At 44.0% G+C, this 19522-nt stretch overlaps 1 protein-coding gene across 2 annotated transcripts in view; it reads left to right on the forward strand.

Annotated features, from left to right (window-relative positions):
* The window catches only part of asap2b (ArfGAP with SH3 domain, ankyrin repeat and PH domain 2b), a 47030-nt gene extending 27519 nt beyond the window's left edge, over nt 1-19511 (forward strand). Inside the window, exons 10-28 of one of the 2 annotated variants that reach the window (XM_036975605.2) lie at nt 750-850; nt 1258-1327; nt 3768-3855; nt 4039-4087; nt 5761-5930; nt 6588-6721; nt 7053-7147; nt 7479-7668; nt 12161-12246; nt 12507-12622; nt 14811-14878; nt 15146-15259; nt 15517-15793; nt 16431-16532; nt 16726-16996; nt 17252-17313; nt 18086-18168; nt 18331-18450; nt 18598-19511. In XM_036975605.2, the coding sequence (XP_036831500.2) occupies nt 750-850; nt 1258-1327; nt 3768-3855; nt 4039-4087; nt 5761-5930; nt 6588-6721; nt 7053-7147; nt 7479-7668; nt 12161-12246; nt 12507-12622; nt 14811-14878; nt 15146-15259; nt 15517-15793; nt 16431-16532; nt 16726-16996; nt 17252-17313; nt 18086-18168; nt 18331-18450; nt 18598-18672 (2271 nt within the window). In that variant the 3' untranslated portion in view covers nt 18673-19511. Of the gene's footprint in view, nt 1-749; nt 851-1257; nt 1328-3767; nt 3856-4038; nt 4088-5760; nt 5931-6587; nt 6722-7052; nt 7148-7478; nt 7669-9332; nt 10252-12160; nt 12247-12506; nt 12623-14810; nt 14879-15145; nt 15260-15516; nt 15794-16430; nt 16533-16725; nt 16997-17251; nt 17314-18085; nt 18169-18330; nt 18451-18597 lie in introns of those variants that run through there. The other variant, XM_090232396.1, reaches the window with a different exon arrangement.
* The last annotated feature ends 11 nt before the right edge of the window (nt 19512-19522 follow it).

A 19522-nucleotide genomic window follows, 5' to 3' on the forward strand; every position in this document is an offset into this window, starting at 1 on the left:
AACATTGGGCCAATTGTCCGCCGCCCTATGTGACTCCCAATTATGTCCGGTTATGATACAGCCTGGAATCGAACCAGGGTCTGGAGTGACACCTCTGGCACTGACATGCAGTGCCTTAGACCGCAGCGCCACTCGGGAGCCCACCAGTTACATAACCTTGGTAGCAGAGAGGAAGGGACCTAATCCAATTACTTATATCAATCATTTCTCCAGACCAGTTCTAGTGCGTATACTGTAATGCATTTTGTCTTACCTGTCTTGTCATAGCAAAATAGGAAAAGACACTAGTTCTACCTTAACAAACCTGTAGTCTACTACAGGATTACAGATGACTGGTCTTATGTGTCGTGTCACTTGGCTCGTGACTTACAGTTACAATGCAATAGACAGATGACGGTTACCACCAGTGGCTAGGAGAGGGAATGTGTGCTTTCTTGATTGGACTTTTGCTCTTTCCCCAATCAAGCCTTTTTTTCCCTCTCCTTGAACCTCGATTTTTCTGAAGGTATTGTCTGAGTTACAAATTGCACCCTTTTACCTATATTGTGCACTACTGTATGGAGTATGGTGACATAGTGTAGTGGAGGCCTTCAGAAGAGGAGGCTGAAGAAACATGATTTGGATGAATGTCTGAGCATTGAGAGAGATGAGACTTATATATTTGTTCTGTACGTGTGTGTGTGTGTGTGTGTGTGTGTGTGTGTGTGTGTGTGTGCGTGCGTGCACGTGTGTTTGTTCCTGCGTATTAGGACTCCCAGGCCAAACAGACTGGATACAGCCTTCATCAGCTCCAGGGGAATAAGGCCTACGGTACGGAATGCTGTGGAATTCTCCATAAGAGGAGCGAGGGGTGAGTGGATGACCAATATGGCCTATGGTCAGACGCAAGAACAGCTGTATATTTCCCCGGCAAAGGCAGGGAAATGTAGTTTGACTCGCAGTGGTGGGGAACCCACTGTGGACACCTTGCACTTGCGTTTTACTCGCAGCGATAGGGTGATCGGTGATAGGGTGATATTATGTCCTCTAGGCATACAGTACATGATTCCATTTGCTGCTCGGGGAAATGGTGTGGTTGAAGATGTGGATTGGTCATCCAGGTTATTTGAATCAGCTGTGAAGTGCCAGGGCAAAAACCAAAACGTGCACCCAGGGAGGCCCCGGGACCAAGTTTGGGGAAACCCTGCTCTAGGTGAACATGTATAGAGAAGTGTTGTAGTGTCATAATGAATATTATCTCTCCCTTCTCTTCTTCAGCCTGAGGAAAGTGTGGCAGAAGAGGAAGTGTTCTGTGAAGAACGGGTTCCTGACCATCTCCCATGGAACAGTAAGAGGCTTCCTTTCTTGTTCCTGTCTTCTCCTATTGGTCACTCACTTTCCTTCATACCATGCCGTTATGCATGCTGCTTGTACATACTGCACGTCAGCCGGTGTAATTCAATAAGGTCTGTGGACGTCAACGAAGCACAATTACATTTTTGTTGTTGTTGATGAAGAGCCAGACAACATGTTAAGACAGAGCAAGAAGAAGATGAAAAGAAGGCCACTGCGCCACTCTTAGAATTTCAATCTTTGATTGATTTTTTTGGTCGGCAGGCTGATTTCTGTATTAACGCTTGACTGAATTCCTGCTGTGCACAGGGTTTTCTCTTTCTTTTTTGACTGGATTCCTGTTGACCTCTTCTAGGAATCCAATCACAAATGGCTACAAGTTATTTCGTGCATGACATTCCTCTGGACAACATTACCCTAATGTCAAAACGTCATTAATCCTAATGGCATAGCATTGTCTCAGTTGTGATTAGGGCTGTAACGGTGACCGTATTACCGCCACACTGGCGGTCACGAGGCATGATGGCAGTCAAATTCCACTAGATCGTTTAGTCATGGTAATTAAGCTTCTCCAAGCTCTGATGCTGCTGATGGTCATTAGTAGCTTACCAAACTTCCTAACTGCCTAACTGGTACTCAGCACTCTATCAATGCAAATGTAATCAAACACTTCATGAGCTCATGTTGCGCAACATTTCTATAGGCTAATTGCTTGAGGGGCATGGCCTCTAATAAAAAGAAGAGGTTCCCATCAGCTTTCTATGGACTAGGCCTACCATATATATTTCTCAACTTCCCTAATGCACATTGCTTCTCTTTACAGCCTACCTGGCTGGAATGAAAATGAACCACGAGAAAAGCGTCCTCTATTTGCTATTTTAAGTGCATAGATTTATTTTATATTTTATTTAACCTTTATTTAACTAGGTAAGTCAGTTAAGCACAAATTGTTATTTACAATGATGGCCTACCAAAAGGCAAAAGGCCTCCTGCGGGGACGGGGCCTGGGATTAAAAAATAAATACAATATAAATATAGGACAAACACACATCACAACAAGAGACAACACAACACTACATAAAGACAGACCTAAGACAACAACATAGCAAGGCAGCAACACATGACAGCACAGCATGGTAGCAACACAACATAACAACAACATGGTGGCAAAACAACAAGGTAGCAGCACAAAACATGGTACAAACATTATTGGGCACAGACAACAGCACAAAGGGCAAGAAGGTAGAGACAACAATACATCACACAAAGCAGCCACAACTTTCAGTAAGAGTGTCCATGATTGAGTCTTTGAATGAAGAGATTGAGATAAAACTGTCCAGTTTGAGTGTTTGTTGCAGCTCGCTCCAGTCGCTAGCTGCAGCGAACTGAAAAGAGGAGCAACCCAGGGATGTGTGTTCTCTGGGGACCTTGAACAGAATGTGACTGGTAGAATGGGTGTTGTATGTGGAGGATGAAGGATGAATATCTACATATCTCAGATAGGGAGGAGTGAAGCCAAAGAGGGTTTTATAAATAAGCATCAACCAGTGGGTCTTGCGACGGGTATACAGAGGAGTATAGAGTGCAGTGATGTGTCCTATAAGGAGCATTGGTGGCAAATCTGATGGTCCGAATGGTAAAGAACATCTACCCGCTCGGGTGCACCCTTACCTGCCAATCTATAAATTATGTCTCTGTAATCTAGCATGGATGGTCATCTGAATCAGGGTTAGTTTGGCAGCTGGGGTGACATGCCTTTTTGCTACAAATCATAGTCACATGTAGCCTGGCCCATAGGCCAGTTTCTATCACAACTAAAGTAGCCAAATAACTTCAATCCGCTTTACAACCGGTGTAGACCCTAACTGGGATACAAATGAGACTCATGGGGTCTCCCGGTCGCGGCCGGATGCGAGCTGTGCCACCAGAGACTCTAGGTTCACACCCAGGCTCTGTCGCGGCCGGATGCGACACCCGGGAGGCTACCATTTAAACTATGATTAACTGTAAGTACTACAGTATACTACAGTAAATACTACAGTAAAGTCTGCAAAAACACTACCGTAAATGCTATAGTAGTTTATACAATAATATACTATAGAATTTTTTTCATTTGGGAAGGGTCACATTTGTTCATTAAAGACCTGGACAATAATTGTGTGACATCTAAAAACAATGCTGTTCATTGGGCCTTTTATAGGGATGTGGCTGTAAGCAGCATACCATTTAATTCAACAATGATACATTTATGGGTTACTGCTGCATTTGATAATGTTCTTTTTTCTGAAGTCATTTGAGTGTTTGACATCACACAACTGACTTAGTTTATGGGAAAGTTCCATGCATGCTGTGTGATACACTTTAGCATTCAAATGTTTTATTTTATTTTTCTGGTCCACTCTCTTCTCTCATCTGTCTCTGCTCCTCTTTCATAGGCGAACAGACCACCAGCTAAACTCAACCTGCTAACCTGTCAAGTGAAGCTCAACCCAGATGAGAAGAAAAGCTTTGATCTCTTCTCCCGTAAGTTACGCAGCAGTTTGAGGCTCATCTCCATCTCAAACCTCTGCAACCCTGGACTAGTTTTTCAACGACAGCCATTTCATCTTCCATAGATGTACTATAGATGCCTTCCGGTGGCCTAGCTTCTCTTACTGCAACTACCTCTTACTCAATCTGATCTCATTCTTTTGTTTACCCAAACAGATGACAGAACCTATCACTTTCAAGCTGAGGAAGAGACTGAATGTCAGATGTAAGTACCATAGGGGTTCACTGAACCAATGTGAACTGTCTGTGCCTTTTGCACGGTGCAAGTTTGTGTGCGAACATTGTGTATACATCATTATGCAGGGTGTCCATCCACTCTGCCCAGAGTGGATGAAAACACAGTTTGGTGATGAAATGTCACTTCCTTATTTTATAAAATACATTTTACCAAGACAAATATGATTCTTCATGTCTGAATCGTTCAGTGGGGTCTTTCTCTAACATATCATTAGCATTATATCCCAAATTCAGGGTTTTGTGCCTAATACATCCGGTAATAAGCTCCGAGCTCTGTTGATAGAGCGGTGGCACTTTTGCACTGCAACTTTTGAGGATTTTACGCGTTGTGGTGGTAGTCTGCAAAGTTGTTTCCGTGTGTCGCAAAAAGCAAAATTAGAATGACACGAGTTGAATTATATGTAAAAGGCTTTTGAAAATGTAAAAAAAACGTGCGTTATGCTCAGTGCTCTGTTGACATTTCACAGAGATATGCATGTTTCTGTGAGAAATCTTCAAATGAAGAATAGCATTCATTTGAAAAGTGTATACTGAAATATGAAAATACAACATGTCATGTCTCGAACTCGATTTCTATCTTACCTCTATTGTTTTATGTCTTTCGGATTTAAGAAGAAAGATGAGTTCAACAGTGAGCCTGTCAGAGAGACTGTTAATTCTCAAACAGCATACAGCCTAGCTGGCGCAATGCTATTTTCTTCTCTGGCCTCTGGCCTCCATAGTCACCCTAATTCTGGCCTTCCTACAAAGAAAAACCCAACTTTTGAACGGATTATGATAGACATGTGAAGTTTGGACCATTGGTTTTCTCAGAGGAGTATCTACACAATTAACATTGTTTTAAAATGTGTTTTTGATTGATCACCCTATATCAGGGCTCATCAACTAGATTCAGCCGCGGGCCGATTTATTTTTTGAGTGGATGGAGGCCGGAACATAATTACAAATGATTTGTAGACTACACATTTACCGTGGGAAGCTAAAACAGATATCATTTTTGACTAAATAATCATCACTTCAAATGTGTATATGATCACATATACACTACATGACCAAAAGTATGTGGACACTTGCTCGTTGAACATCTCATTCCAAAATCATAGGCATTAATATGGAGTTGGTCCACTCTTTGCTGCTATAATAGCCTCCACTCTTCTGGGAAGGCTTTCCGCTAGATGTTGGAACAATGCATGGCTTTGTGCTCGATTTTATACACCTGTCAGCTGAAATAGCCGAATCCACTCATTTGAAGGGGTGTCCACATACTTTTGTGTATTTAGTGTATCTCTCTAGAATTTCCTAAATTTAAAATAACTTGGAGCTGATTTGCTGGTGATTTTACAGTATTTTATGTTCAACAATAAAAAATAAATACATTTGTTTCTTTGTATTTATTTTTTGCTCAGAAAACAGTTGGGGAACCCTGCTCTTCATTATGTGTATACGTGATACATGTAATTGGTCACTTCTCAGACCCTCTTTGACGTTGTAGGCATTCCAAATGGTACCCTATTCCCTATAACGTATACTCGGCTCTGGTCAAAAGTAGTGCACTACATAAGGAATAGGGTGCCATTTGCCACGTACACGTTGCCCTCCAAGCTTACGTTTTGTCTCGGTTGGACCTGCCTGTGTTTTCAGATGGATCTCAGTCCTGCAGAACAGTAAGGAGGAGGCGCTGAACAATGCCTTCAAAGGAGACCAGGACGAGGGAGGGGAGAACAACATAGTGCAGGAGCTGACCAAGGCCATCGTCAGTGAGGTCAAGAGGATGAGCGGCAACGACGTCTGCTGCGACTGTGGAGCGCCTAGTGAGTGACACACAGAGAGCATTCTGGGAAAAGGCAGCAAGAAAATATTATTCTTCCTCCCAGAGGGGTATTATATGAAAATGAACACAGTGTTGTACATACAGTATGTGAATGTGTGAGGGGCTGACATGGTTTTCGTAATTTACCATGCTGATCGCACAACCTGGCTTTGTTTGACGATTGACGAGTTCTTTTGTCTATGTGCATGCGCTCACACACATTCTTAGGAGTCTTTGTTAGGCCAGTCAGACTAGTTCCTGAAATATAGAAGAAAGAGGGTTGGCTGTTTCGGTTAGATGTTATTGAAATCCTACCTTGCCTCTATATCCCATGTGCTGAATTTACACTGATAGGACAATGAAAACAGTGCATCAATATACCACATCTCACTCTTAGGAGTGGAACTTTATTTAACTGTACAACTATTTCAGGTGAGAACTTATAGTGGAAGCACACTAGTCTTTTTTAATATCATTTTTTAAATATTTTCAACTAAATTCTTTCAGAGACAGTGAAGAGAGACAGGAAAGTAAAGAGGAGAAATGGTGTGCCAGAAGGTCAAGGGCTAAGACCCGAAGGCAGTGGCAGCAACCCACCAGATCACCCCAGGCCATAGCACACTAGTCTTACACTGAAAATATATATCTCTGTCTTCAGAGCCCACCTGGCTCTCCACTAACCTGGGAGTGCTCATCTGCATCGAGTGTTCTGGAATCCACAGGGAGATGGGCGTCCACTATTCTAGAATACAGTCTCTCACACTGGACGTCCTGGGAACCGCAGAGCTCCTGGTAAATATCACAGGCATTAATGGTTGCATTGTATACAAACAGGTTCAAAACTTTTTTTTTTAAATCAATATTTTATTGCGTTTCCTTTAGCCTGCTAGATGCCAGGGAAGCTCAGCCAAGCAGTTTTGATTATTTGAACCCAGCTCTGATTGTATAAGCTGTTGTACTATTTTAGTATGATTAGTAGTAGCCTGGTCCCAGATCTGTTTGTGTTGTCTTGCCAACTCCTATGGCAATTGGCTATACAACACAAACAGATCTGGAACCAGGCTAGATTTATAGGGTCTGAATAGATATCACATTGACGTGTGCTCTACCTGGTCTTCCCCAGCTGGCAAAAAATGTGGGCAATGCGGGTTTCAATGAGATCATGGAAGCGGACCTGTCTGCACGGGGCGTGACTAAACCCAACCCCTCCAGTGACATGTGAGTGACAGACAGTCGGGCAAACCACACCCACTCCTCTCCCTCCTTCAACACCATAACAGGAACAACACTGACTGAATACATTCATTATTTATTTCATATTAAGTTCAATACATTTAACTTCTTGTTATACTATGTATAGTCCTGAATGTCTTAGGGTACATCCCAAAATGGCAACTTATTCCCTATATAGTCCACTACTTTTGACAGGGGCCCTGGTCAAAATCCATGTACTAGGGGATAGGGTTCCATTTGGAACTTGGCCTTAAACTCAGATTTCCTGTCTCTTGGTAGTTGCCCATCTGTCTGTCTGCGCTCTTGTCTCCCTCAGGCAGACGCGGAAGGACTACATCACAGCCAAGTACACAGAGAAGAAGTTTGTTCAGAGGAAGTGTGCGGACGAGGAGTCCAGGCTCCACGTCCTGTGTGAGGCAGTGAAGACCCGAAACATCCTCTCCCTCATCCAGGTTTACGCTGAAGGAGTGGACCTGATGGAGACCATACCACTGGCCAATGAGCATGTAAGATTAATTACGTTATCCTCTTTTTTTATTTAGACAGCCAGAAGGTATGCAGGTGACAGATTTGACATTTTATTAATTTAGCAGACGCTCTCATCCAGAGCAATTTCCCCAAGCATATAGGGTGAAGTGCCTTGCTCAAGGGCACATTGGCAGATTCGAACCAGCAACCTTTCAGTTACTGGCCCAACAGTCTAACCACTGGGCTATCTTTTAGAGCAGTGGTTCCTAAACCTTTTACAGTCCCGTACCCCTTCAAACATTCAACCTCCAGCTGCGTATGTAACGGATGTGAAACGGCTAGCTTAGATAGCGGTGCACGCTAAATAGCGTTTCAATCGGTGACGTCACTTGCTCTGAGACCTTGAAGTAGTAGTTCCCCTTGCTCTGCAAGGGCCACGGCTTTTGTGGAGCGATGGGTAACGATGCTTAGTGGGTGACTGTTGTTGATGTGTGCAGAGGGTCCCTGGTTCGCGCCCGGGTATGGGCGAGGGGACGGTCTAAAGTTATACTGTTACACGTATCCCCTCTAGCACCAGTGTCAGCGCCACGTAAGCCTGCCACACACACACACACACACACACACACTATACGATACATTTATTAAACATAAGAATGAGTGTGAGTTTTTGTCACAACCCGGCTCGTGGGAAGTGACAAAGAGCTCTTATAGGACCAGGGCACAAATAATAATAATATAATAATAATCAATCATTTTGCTCATTATTAAACCATCTTGCATATAAAACCTTATTTGTTCATCAAAAATTGTGAATACCTCACCACAGGTTAAGGAGAAAGCTGTGCTTGAAAGGATGCATATATCTCTGCAATGTTGTATTGGAGAGAGTCCCAGTCTTAAATCATTTTCCACACAGTCTGTGCCTGTATTTAGTTGTCATGCTATTGAGGGCACTCTCTCATAGGTACGTGGTTGCAAAGGGCATCAGTGTCTTAACAGCGCGATTTGCTAAGGCAAGAAACTCTGAGCGTAGCCATATCTGGCAAATCTGGCAGTGGCTTCTGATTAAATTCAATTTACACAGAACCACTTGTTGCAATTTTGATGAGGTTCAGATATCGGTAAGTGGACTGGAGGCAGGGCATGAAAGGGATAACGAATCCAGTTGTTTGTGTCATCCGTTTCGGGAAAGTATCTGCGTAATTGCGCACCCAGGTGGCTCAGGTGCTTTTCTATATCACATTTGACATTGTCTGTAAGCTTGAGTTAATTTGCACACAAAAAATCATACAATGATGGAAAGACCTGTCTGTTGTTCTTGTTAATGCAGACAGAAAAGAGCTTCTTAATCATAGCCTCAATTCTGTCATGCACATTGAATAAACCGTAGTTGCGGAGAGTCCCTGTAATACTAGATTCAGATCATTCAGGCGAGAAAAAACATCACCCAGATAGGCCAGTCGTGTGAGAAACTCGTCATTATGGAAGTGGTCAGACAAGTGAAAATAATGGCCAGTCAAGAAAACTTTAAGCTCATCTCTCAATTTAAAAAAAATGTGTCAATACGTTGCCCCTTGATAGCCAGGCACTTCTGTATGTTGTAAAACCGTTACATGGTTGCTGCCTATATCATTGCATAATGCAGAAAATACACGAGATTTCAGGGGCCTTGCTTTAACAAAGTTAACCATTTTCACTCTAGTGTCCAGGCATTCCCTTGGCAGCAAGAGCCTCTGGGTGGATGCTGCAGTGTACCCAAGTGGCGTCGGGAGCACGTAACTGCTTGCACGCGCATTCCCACTCCACTATGTCTCCCTGTCATGGCTTTTGCGCCATCAGTACAGATGCCAACACATCTTGACCACCAAAGTCCATTTGATGTCACAAAGCTGTCCAGTACTTAAAAAAAATATCCTCTCCTGGGCCTCCCTGGTGGCGCAGTGGTCTAGGGCACTGCATCGCAGTGCTAGCTGTGCCACCAGAGTTTCTGGGTTTGCGCCCAGGCTCTGTCGCAGCCTGCCGGGGTGAGAGGCGAAGCACAATTGGCCTAGCGTCGTCCGGGTTAGGGAGGGTTTGGCCGGTAGGGGTATCGTTGTCTCATCGCGCACTAGCGACTCCTGTGGCGGGCCGGGCGCAGTGCACGCTAACCAGGTCGCCAGGTGCACTGTGTTTCCTCCGACACATTGGTGCGGCTGGCTTCCGGGTTGGATGCGCGCTGTGTTAAGAAGCAGTGCGGCTTGGTTGGGTTGTGTTTCGGAGGACGCATGGCTTTCGACCTTCGTCTTTCCCGAGCCCGTACGGGAGTTGTAGCGATGAGACAAGATAGTAACTACTAACATTTGGATACCACGAAATTGGGGCGGAAAGGGGGTAAAATTCAAATAAATAAATAAATATCCTCTCCTGTTATTCTGGTTTGCAGAAGAGGATGTCTTCTTTAATTGACCCCCCATAAACGTAATAGACATATACCAGGAGCTGTGCCAGGTCCGCCACGTCTGTTGACTCATCCAGCATAGAAATCACTGGCTTGTATGCGAAGCAGTAATTGTTTCAAAACATCTCTTGCCATGTCATTGATGCGTATAGTATAGTTTTTTTTGGCCTTTTCCCCCGGCATTGTCCCAGCCATATCCACGACAACAGGAAGAATTAAGCCAGTAACTCACCATATAAGACGCTTCTAGTTCCTTCTTGTTAATGGTATATGTTGCTTTTATACGTCTTAATACTCGAAAGTCGTCTATATTCTCGCTCAAAAAACTCCCGTGGCTTATTTTTCAAATTGTCATGCAAGAGTGAAGGTTTCCCGCGACAGAGTAAAGGTTAATGTGATTGGATGTTAATTATTTGACGAGGCTTCCTGTATTTGACATTTCGCTGAACACTAGATGGTTAAGAAAAATAATTGTCAGTGAAACGAGGCTACTCAGGGGAGAGAAAAACCTCACCCAAATGTATAGCCCCGTTGGAAAATATAAATGTACTGTTTGAAAATGTGAAGAATTGTTGATTTTTTTTTTATTTAATAAAAAAAAAAAAAAATACAATTATGTGAATCACATTTTTATTTGGCGTACCCCCGAGGGCATTTGCCCTTACCCCTGGGGTTTGGGAATACCTTGTTTTAGAGGGAAAACAGTACAAAAGTATAGGGTGGGGGGCTTCGTACACATGGTACTGTGGGAAATATGTGCATGGCAGTCTCTACCACTACTGCTGCACCATGCCCCCACATGACAGACTTCTAACGTGGACTAAAAAAGTTCTGCTGATTTGTCATATGTTAATACCTCTGATTCAAATGTAAACTGTTTTTTTGCCGATATGCATGTATGCTTCTGTAATATACCTTTTGCTACACTATATATACAAAGGTATGTGGACACCCCTTAAAGTTAGTGGATTCGGCTAGTTCAGCCACACCTGTTGCTGACAGGTGTATAAAATCGAGCACACAGCCATGCAATCTCCATAGATAAACATTGACAGTGGAATGGCTGAACTGAAAAGCTCAGTGACTTTCAACGTGGCACCATCCTAGGATGCCACCTTTCCAACAAGTCAGTTCGTCACATTTCTGCCCTGCCTAGAGCTGCCCTGGTAAACTTTAAGTGCTGTTATTGTGAAGTGGAAACATGTAGGAAAAACGACTCAGCCGCAAAGTGTTTGGAGGGCGCATAGAATGTAAAAATCGTCTGTCCTCAGTTGCAATACTCACTACCGAGTTATAAACTGCCTCTGGATGCAACGTCAGCACAATAACTATTCATAGGGAGCTTCATGAAATTGGTTTCCATGGCCGAGCGGCCGCACACAAACTTAAGATCACCATGCGCAATGCCAAGCATCAGCTGGAGTGGTGTAAAGCTTTCCGCCATTGGATTCTTGAGTAGTGGAAACGCATTCTCTGAAGTGATGAATCCCGCTTCACTATCTGGCAGTCCGATGGACAAATCTGGGTTTGGTGGATGCCAGGAGAACGCTACCTGCCCGAATGCATAGTGCCAACTGTAAAGTTTAGTAGAGGAGGAATAATGGTCTGGGGCTGTTTTTCATGGTTCGGGCCAGGCCGCTTAGTTCCAGTGAAGGGAAATCTTAACGCTAGCATACAATTACATTCTAGACCTCCAACTTTGTGGCAACAGTTTGGGGAAGGCCCTTTCCTGTTTCAGCATGACAATGCACCTGTGCACAAAGCGAGGTTCATACAGAAATAGTTTGTCAAGATCGGTGTGTAAGAACTTGACTGGACTGCACAGAGCCCTGACCTCAACCCCATTGAACACCTTTGGGATGAATTGGAACGCCAACTGCGAGCCAGGCCTAATTGCCCAACATCAGTGCTCGACCTAACTAAAGCTCTTGTGGCCAACATCTAGTGGAAAGCCCTCCCAGAAGAGGGGAGGCTATTATAGCAGCAAAGGGGGGATCAACTCCATATTAATGCCCATGATTTTGGAATGAGATGTTCGACAAGCAGGTGTTAACATACTTTTAGTCATGTAGGGTATTTGTCCATGCTCTCAGGAACCGGGTGAGACGGCACTACATCTAGCAGTACGAATGGTGGACCGCAACTCCCTCCATATTGTGGACTTCCTGACCCAGAACAGGTACTAAAGCCTTACTTAAGGACTGATTGGGTGAAAAGATGCTGGGTTTATGTCTCATAAAAGCAGATGCAAACATCTCAAATGTGAAGAGGGGGAACTCGTCTAAAGTATTTTAACGGTAAACAAAAACATGTAGATAAGATCAGAAGTTGTTCTCTCAGATTAGACCTATTTATTTAGTTGTTGATGTCGATGAAGGGAAGTGTTGACTCCCTTGAGGTGAATGTCCTAACCACAGTGGTGTGTCTGCTCTGTGTCAGTGGCAACCTGGAGAAGCAGACAGCCAAAGGGAGCACGGCACTGCACTACTGCTGCCTTACAGACAACAGTGAGTGTCTGAAACTGCTGCTGCGGGGCCGGGCCTCGGTCAGTATTGGTAAGTGCCCTGCTAGTATCATGTCCCAAATGACACACTATTCCCTATATAGTCCAGACGCAAGTCCCATAGAAACACATAAATTGGGCCTCCCGAGTGCCGCAGCGGTCTTTAAGGCACTGCATCGCAGTGCTTGAGGCGTCACTACAGACCTGGGTTTGATCTCAGGCTGTGTCACAGCTGGCCGTGACCGGGAGACCCATGAGGCGGCGTACAATTTGCCCAGCTTTGTGCTGGTTACGGGAGGGTTTGGCCGGCAGGGATTTCCTTGTCCCATCATGCTCTAGCGACTCCTTGTGGCGGACCGGGCTCACTGACTTCACTTGCCAGCTGGACGGTGTTTCCTCCTACACATTGGTGTGGCTGGCTTCTGGGTCAAGCAAGCAGTGTGTCAAGAAGTAGTGCGGCTTGTCAGGGTTGTGTTTCGGAGGACACATGGCTCTTGACATTCGCCTCTCCCGAGTCCGTAAGGGAGTTCCAGCGATGGGACAAGACTGTAACTACCAATTGGATATCACGAAATTGGGGAGAAAAGTACAGAGTACAAAAAAAACAACCAAAAAGTACCAAAAAAATAAGCAGTACCAGTCAAAAGTTTGGACACACCTACTCATGTAAGGGTTTTTCTTTATGTGTACTATTTTCTACATTGTAGAATAATAGTGAAGACATCAAAACTATGAAATAACATATGGAATCATGTAGTAACTAAAAAAGTGTTAAACAAATCTAAATATATTTGAGATTCTTCAAAGTAGCCACCTTCAAAGTAACCACCCTTTGCCTTGATGACAGCTTTGCACACTCTTGGCATTCTCTCAACCAGCTTCACCTGGACTGCTTTTCCAACAGTCCAACAGGAGTTCCCACATGCTGAGCACTTGTTGGCTGCTTTTCCTTCACTCTGCGGTCCAACTCATCCCAAACCATCTCAATTGGGTTGAGGTCAGGTGATTGTGGAGGCCAGGTCATCTGATGCAGCACTCCATCACTCTCATTCTTGGTCAAATAGCCCTTACACAGCCTGGAGGTGTGTTGGGTCATTGTCCTGTTGAAAACAAATGATAGTCCCACTAAGTGCAAACCGGACTGGATTGTGTATCGCTGCAGAATGCTGTGGTAGTCATGCTGGTTAAGTGTGCCTTGAATTATAAATAAATTACTGACAGAGTCACCAGCAAAGCACCATCACACATCCTCCTGCATGCTTCACGGTGGGAGCCACACATGCAGAGATCATCCGTTCACTTACTCTGCGTCTAACAAAGACACAGAGGTTGGAACCAAAAATCGCACATTTGGACTCAACAGACCAAAGGACAGATTTCCACCGGTCTAATGTCCATTCATCGTGTTTATTGGCCCAAGCAAGTCTCTTCTTATTGGTGTCCTTTAGTAGTGGTTTCTTTGCAGCAATTCGACCATGAAGGCCTGAATCACGCAGTCTCCTCTGAACAATTGATGTTGAAATGTGTCTGTTACTTCAACTCTGTGAAGCATTTATTTTGGATGCAATCTCTGAGGCTGGTAACTCTAATGAACTTATCCTCTACAGCAGAGGTAACTCTGAGGCATCCTTTCCTGTGGCGGTCCTCATGAGAGCCAGTTTCATCATAGCGCTTGATGGTTTTTGCGACTGCACTTGAAGAAATCCATATTCTTGACACTTTCCCGGCTTGACTGAGCTTTATGTCTTAAAGTAATGATGGACTGTCATTTCTCTTTTCTTATTTGAGCTGTTCTTGCCATAATATGGACTTGGTCTACTACCAAATATTCTGTACACCACCCCCACCTTGTCACAACACAACTGAATGTCTCAAACGGATTAAGATGGAAAGAAATTCCACAAATGAACTTTTAACAAGGCACACCTGTTAATTGAAATGCATTCCAGGTGACTACCTCATGAAGCTGGTTGAGAGAATGCTAAGAGTGCGGAAAGCTGTCAAGGCAAAGGGTGTCTACTTTGAAGAATCTCAAATATAAAATATATTTGATTTGTTTAACACCTTTTTGGAACTGTATATATACAGTGTGTGTATATATACAGGATGTTGTGTGTGTGTGTGTGTGTGTGTGTGTGTGTGTGTGTGTGTGTGTGTGTGTGTGTGTGTGTGTGTGTAAATATATATATATATATATATATATAAGAAACACATAAATTGGTTTGTCTGTCTGTGTGCAGCCAACGAGGCAGGAGAAACACCAATGGACATCGCCAAGCGCCTCAGACATCCACAGTGTGAAGAGCTGGTGAGTGCAGTCTTTGAATTGAATCTAAAGGTCACATGGATTTGAACACTGTAACAATATACTAATAATAATTGATTGGCCTTGTAGAGTGATTTTCCACATAGGTTCCCAAAGCGCTTTACAAAGTAAGGGGAAACTCAACTCATCCACCACCGATGTGTGGCACCTACTTTGAATTTGATGATCCAGCTGTCTTAGAGGATGGTCCAGGGTTCTGTTTTATCAACATGGGTAATGGTAAAGGCTGACTGTGTTTGTGGTGTCCAGCTGACCCAGGCTATGACGGGGAAGTTTAACGTCCATGTGCATGTGGAATATGAGTGGCGGCTCCAGAACGAAGACGACGACCTGGACGAGAGCGAAGACGAGATGGAGGACAAGGTGAGTTGGATAGCCTCTACCTCATAACTCAAAACTCATATAGAACTGTAATAGAATTCACAAATTCTTCTAACCATGATTTTATGGTATACCAGGCAAACCTGTACTGCTTTATTAGTTGAATTATTTTGCCAAAAATGCACGAGTCAGTATTTGAGTGAGTACTATAGTACTTCAACCTCAGTTGAAGACATTACATCAATAGCATACTAGCTTATACTACACTAGCATACTTACTCTTTATCGCCCATTCCCAGCCCATCCCCCAAAGACGGCCAGAGCAGGAGCGTCCGGTCAGCTGTTTTGTCCCAGGAAATGGTCCCATGGGTCCCATGCCTGGAGGTCTCAACATGGCCTCCCTGGCCCGCGACGCAGCCAGCCTGGTCAGGGACAAGCAGAGAGCCCATGTCCCCAGCATGATGATGAACAATGAGACCTATGGCGCCATCCTGGACCTCAGCCCCCCTCCCCGCGGCATGCCAGGGGGACCGGGGTTACACATCCCACCCCTGCCCCCCAGGAACACCAGCAAAGGTCAGTCCATTGGCAATGAGAATCGGCCATAGGTCATAGAGCATAAGTCATGCTCTAGGTCAGGGCTGTTCAATGACAGACCTATTGGGCCAAAACCCTTTTTCAGGTTTTCACTCTCCTAATCAGGGCTTGATTCAGACCTACGTCACCAGGTGAGTGCAATCAGCTCCAAGTTAGAAACATAAATCGGAAATGTTTCGGCCATCCAAGACCAGAATTAAACAGCCCAGCACTAGGTCATAGATTACAGTTCCTTGACATGATTGCTGGAATAATGAACTAAACACCAGATGCCAAACTGTAGTATAAATAAATGATTTTATTTATTTTATTTATCCGTTATTTTACCAGGTAAGTTGACTGAGAACACGTTCTCATTTGCAGCAACGAACTGGGGAATAGTTACAGGGGAGAGGAGGGGGATGAATGAGCCAATTGTAAACTGGGGATTATTAGGTGACCGTGATGGTTTGAGGGCCAGATTGGGAATTTAGCCAGGACACCGGGGTTAACACCCCTACTCTTACGATAAGTGCCATCTTTTTTAATGACCTCAGAGAGTCAGGACACCCGTTTAACGTCCCATCCGAAAGACTGCACCCTACACATGATTGACCCTATGACTGTAACCTTGTAGGCCCAGGGTGGAAGCAGGCTCATATGGAGGTGGTGGGTAGACAGAGGTCCTCCTCAGACCCCCCGAACCCTCACATCCCGGAGCGTAACAGCTCCATGAATGGTAAGTGCACTACATTATATTACCAGATAGTACTAGCTCCTGACCTATCCCTCATGTGATTATGCTGCGCCTCAGGCACAACAACACGATTTAAGTACTGTATAAGCACTTTGTTACAACTGCCGATGTTAAACTTCTTTTTTTTTTTTAAATACATTTGACTGATTGATATCACTCCCTTGTCTCCATCCAGTGTTTCCCCCAGCTGTTCCACCTGCTGCTCCGCCTCCCCTGGTGAGTAAAAGGACCAGTGTGATGGAGTCTAGAAGCCATAAGACTGCTCCTCTACCACCACTACCTTCAGTATTACCTGGGCCTCCAGTGTCCCCCATCATCCCACTACCACCATTCCCGCCAACAGTGCCCCCTGCACCCTCCTTCCGACTCACACAGCCCCCTCCTGTACCAGCCCACCATCCCAGAAGCAGAGCCGCACGGTCCAAATCAACTAAATCACCCACTATGTAAGAACTTGGGCAGTATGTATCAAGCATCTCAGAGTAAGAGTGCTGATTTAGGATCAGTTTAGTATTTTAGATCACAATAAATATGATTATGTGGATAGGGGGGGACCTGACTCTAGATCAGCACTCCTACTCTGAGACGCTTGATACGTCCGCTGACCAATTCAGGTTCATATGTTCTCATTTAATTGTATTAGGTTTATAATGATATGTATTATCAGATAACTAAGACAATTAATGTGTGTGTGGTTTCAGTTCAGATAAACCCATGCCTAAAGGACCACCCGGCAGGCTTGCTGGACAAACTAATAGATCCGGTAAACACATCACACACTCAAATAACATTCACACATTTTTAGTATACACTGAGTGTACAAAACATTAGGAATACCTGCTCTTTCCACGACTGACCAGGTGACTCAAGGTGAAAGCTATAAAACCGTATTGTTCAATATACTTCAATCAGTGTTCAATATACTTCAGTCAGTGTAGATGAAGTGGAGGAGACAGGTTAAAGAAGGATTTTTAAGCCTTGAGATGTGGATTGTGTATGTGTGCCATTCAGAAGGTGAATGGGAAAGACAAAATATTTAGGTGCCTTTGAACAGGGTATGGTTGTATGTGCCAGGCGCACCAGTTTGTGTCAACAACTGCAACACTGCTGGGTTTTTCACTCTCAAACAGTTTCCCATGTGTATCAAGAATAGTCCACCACCCAAAGGACATCCAGACAATTTGACACAACTGTGGGAAGCATTGGAGTCAACATGGGCCAGCATCCCTGTGGAACGCTTTTGACACCTTGTAGTGGCCATGACACGATGAATTGAGGCTGTTCTGAGGGTAAAAGGGGGTGCAACTCAATATTACGAAGGTGTTCCTAAAGTTTTGTACACTCAGCCTACAATATCTAATAACTAGCCTGCTCTGGTTCAAAGAGCTTTGTTTTTATTCATCTGGGTGCCAGTCTGTTTCTTCTTTCTTGCCAATTCCTTATGGATTTGTCATGCCAATTGGTTCGAATAATGGAGTTGGTAAAATTACAATGATTAAATGTTCCAATGTGTCTTTTTGCTTGTGTGTGAGCAGTAAAGAATGCACCTGTAACTGGATCCCCTCCGAGCTTTGGTCCAACTCCTCCACCAACACCCAAGCCCCGCGCTAACCTCCCTGTGAGATCCTCAACTCAGCCAATCAGTGGCATGCAATCAATACCTAACACACAGGCTATTATAGCAATACAGTAATATCATATTTACACTGATTATTGAACACTTGCAAAAAAAACATGAACTAACATCTTCTTGTCTAACCTATTATTATTTGGCCCTTAGAAACAGAGGTCCAGGAGGGTGAAAGCCCGCTACAGCTGTTTAGCTGATAACCCAGATGAGCTAACGTTCACCGAGGGAGAGGTGATTGTAGTGGATGGAGAGGAGGACCAGGAGTGGTGGGTAAGTACAACAGCTCCAACACACACCCACACGCATAGGCACGCACACACATACGCACACACAAACTGCACACACACACACATCCTCTGACTGTGTCCTTATGTCTCTGATCCACTGACTGTGTGTCCTGTTGTGTGTGTGTTGCAGGTGGGACATATTGAGGGGGATTCGACTAGGAAAGGAGTCTTCCCTGTGACATTTGTGCACTTAATCACTGACTGATGCATCTGATGGTGTGACCGGAGCTGTCGCTCACTACTAGGCTGTGTGTTATCTGTTCTTGTCCAAAATTGCACCCTGTCCCCTATGTAGTGCACTACTTTTGACCAGAGCCCTATAAGTAGTGCACTATATAAGAAATAGTGCACTATATCGGGAGAAAAACAATGTCTATGAGTGAAAGAGGTGTGGGATGTGCACATCACACGTGTGGGTGGTGATATTCTCATGCATCCAAACAGCCAAAGATGATGACTAGGTGACCTCTGACCTGCCAACAGAATGTTCTAATCTACAATGCTGGAATATTTGGGGGGGAAATGGGGGAAACTGTTCAACCTGCATGCTAAGTTTTGAGAAAGTATATTTCCACTTGGTTTGCTGGGACAACTGGAAATAACTGGAGCAAGATTCTGCTTGATTATATTTGCATCCTTGAAGACACAGTCAAACTTGTCTTTAAATTCAATATTTCGCTATTGTGTTATCAATTCAGATGCGTATTTAAAGTTTAACTTGGTATAATAAAAAACGTATTGTACTACAACCACTCAAAGTCTATATATTACATCAGTCATTACATTGCTGTGTATCACCGAGCATGATCATCCTATGACAGCTTCTGCTGATGGGAAACTGATATGTTTGAATCTAACATGGAATCTAATTTATCAAGAGAGCATTTGTGAATATATGATGCTGGAAAAAGGGTTGCAGGGTAACTCTGTATGTATATTGTAGCTGTAACATTTGAGATAATTGAAAGGAATGTACATCCTACATTTTCCTCTTCCCTCATGTTCTTTACATGTCCATGGTTATTCATTAAAACGTGAAATGGCTCATTGTGTGT

This window comes from Oncorhynchus mykiss, chromosome 4 (genome assembly GCF_057628025.1).
Source record: "Oncorhynchus mykiss isolate SJ-2025 chromosome 4, ASM5762802v1, whole genome shotgun sequence".
Lineage (NCBI taxonomy): Eukaryota > Metazoa > Chordata > Actinopteri > Salmoniformes > Salmonidae > Oncorhynchus > Oncorhynchus mykiss.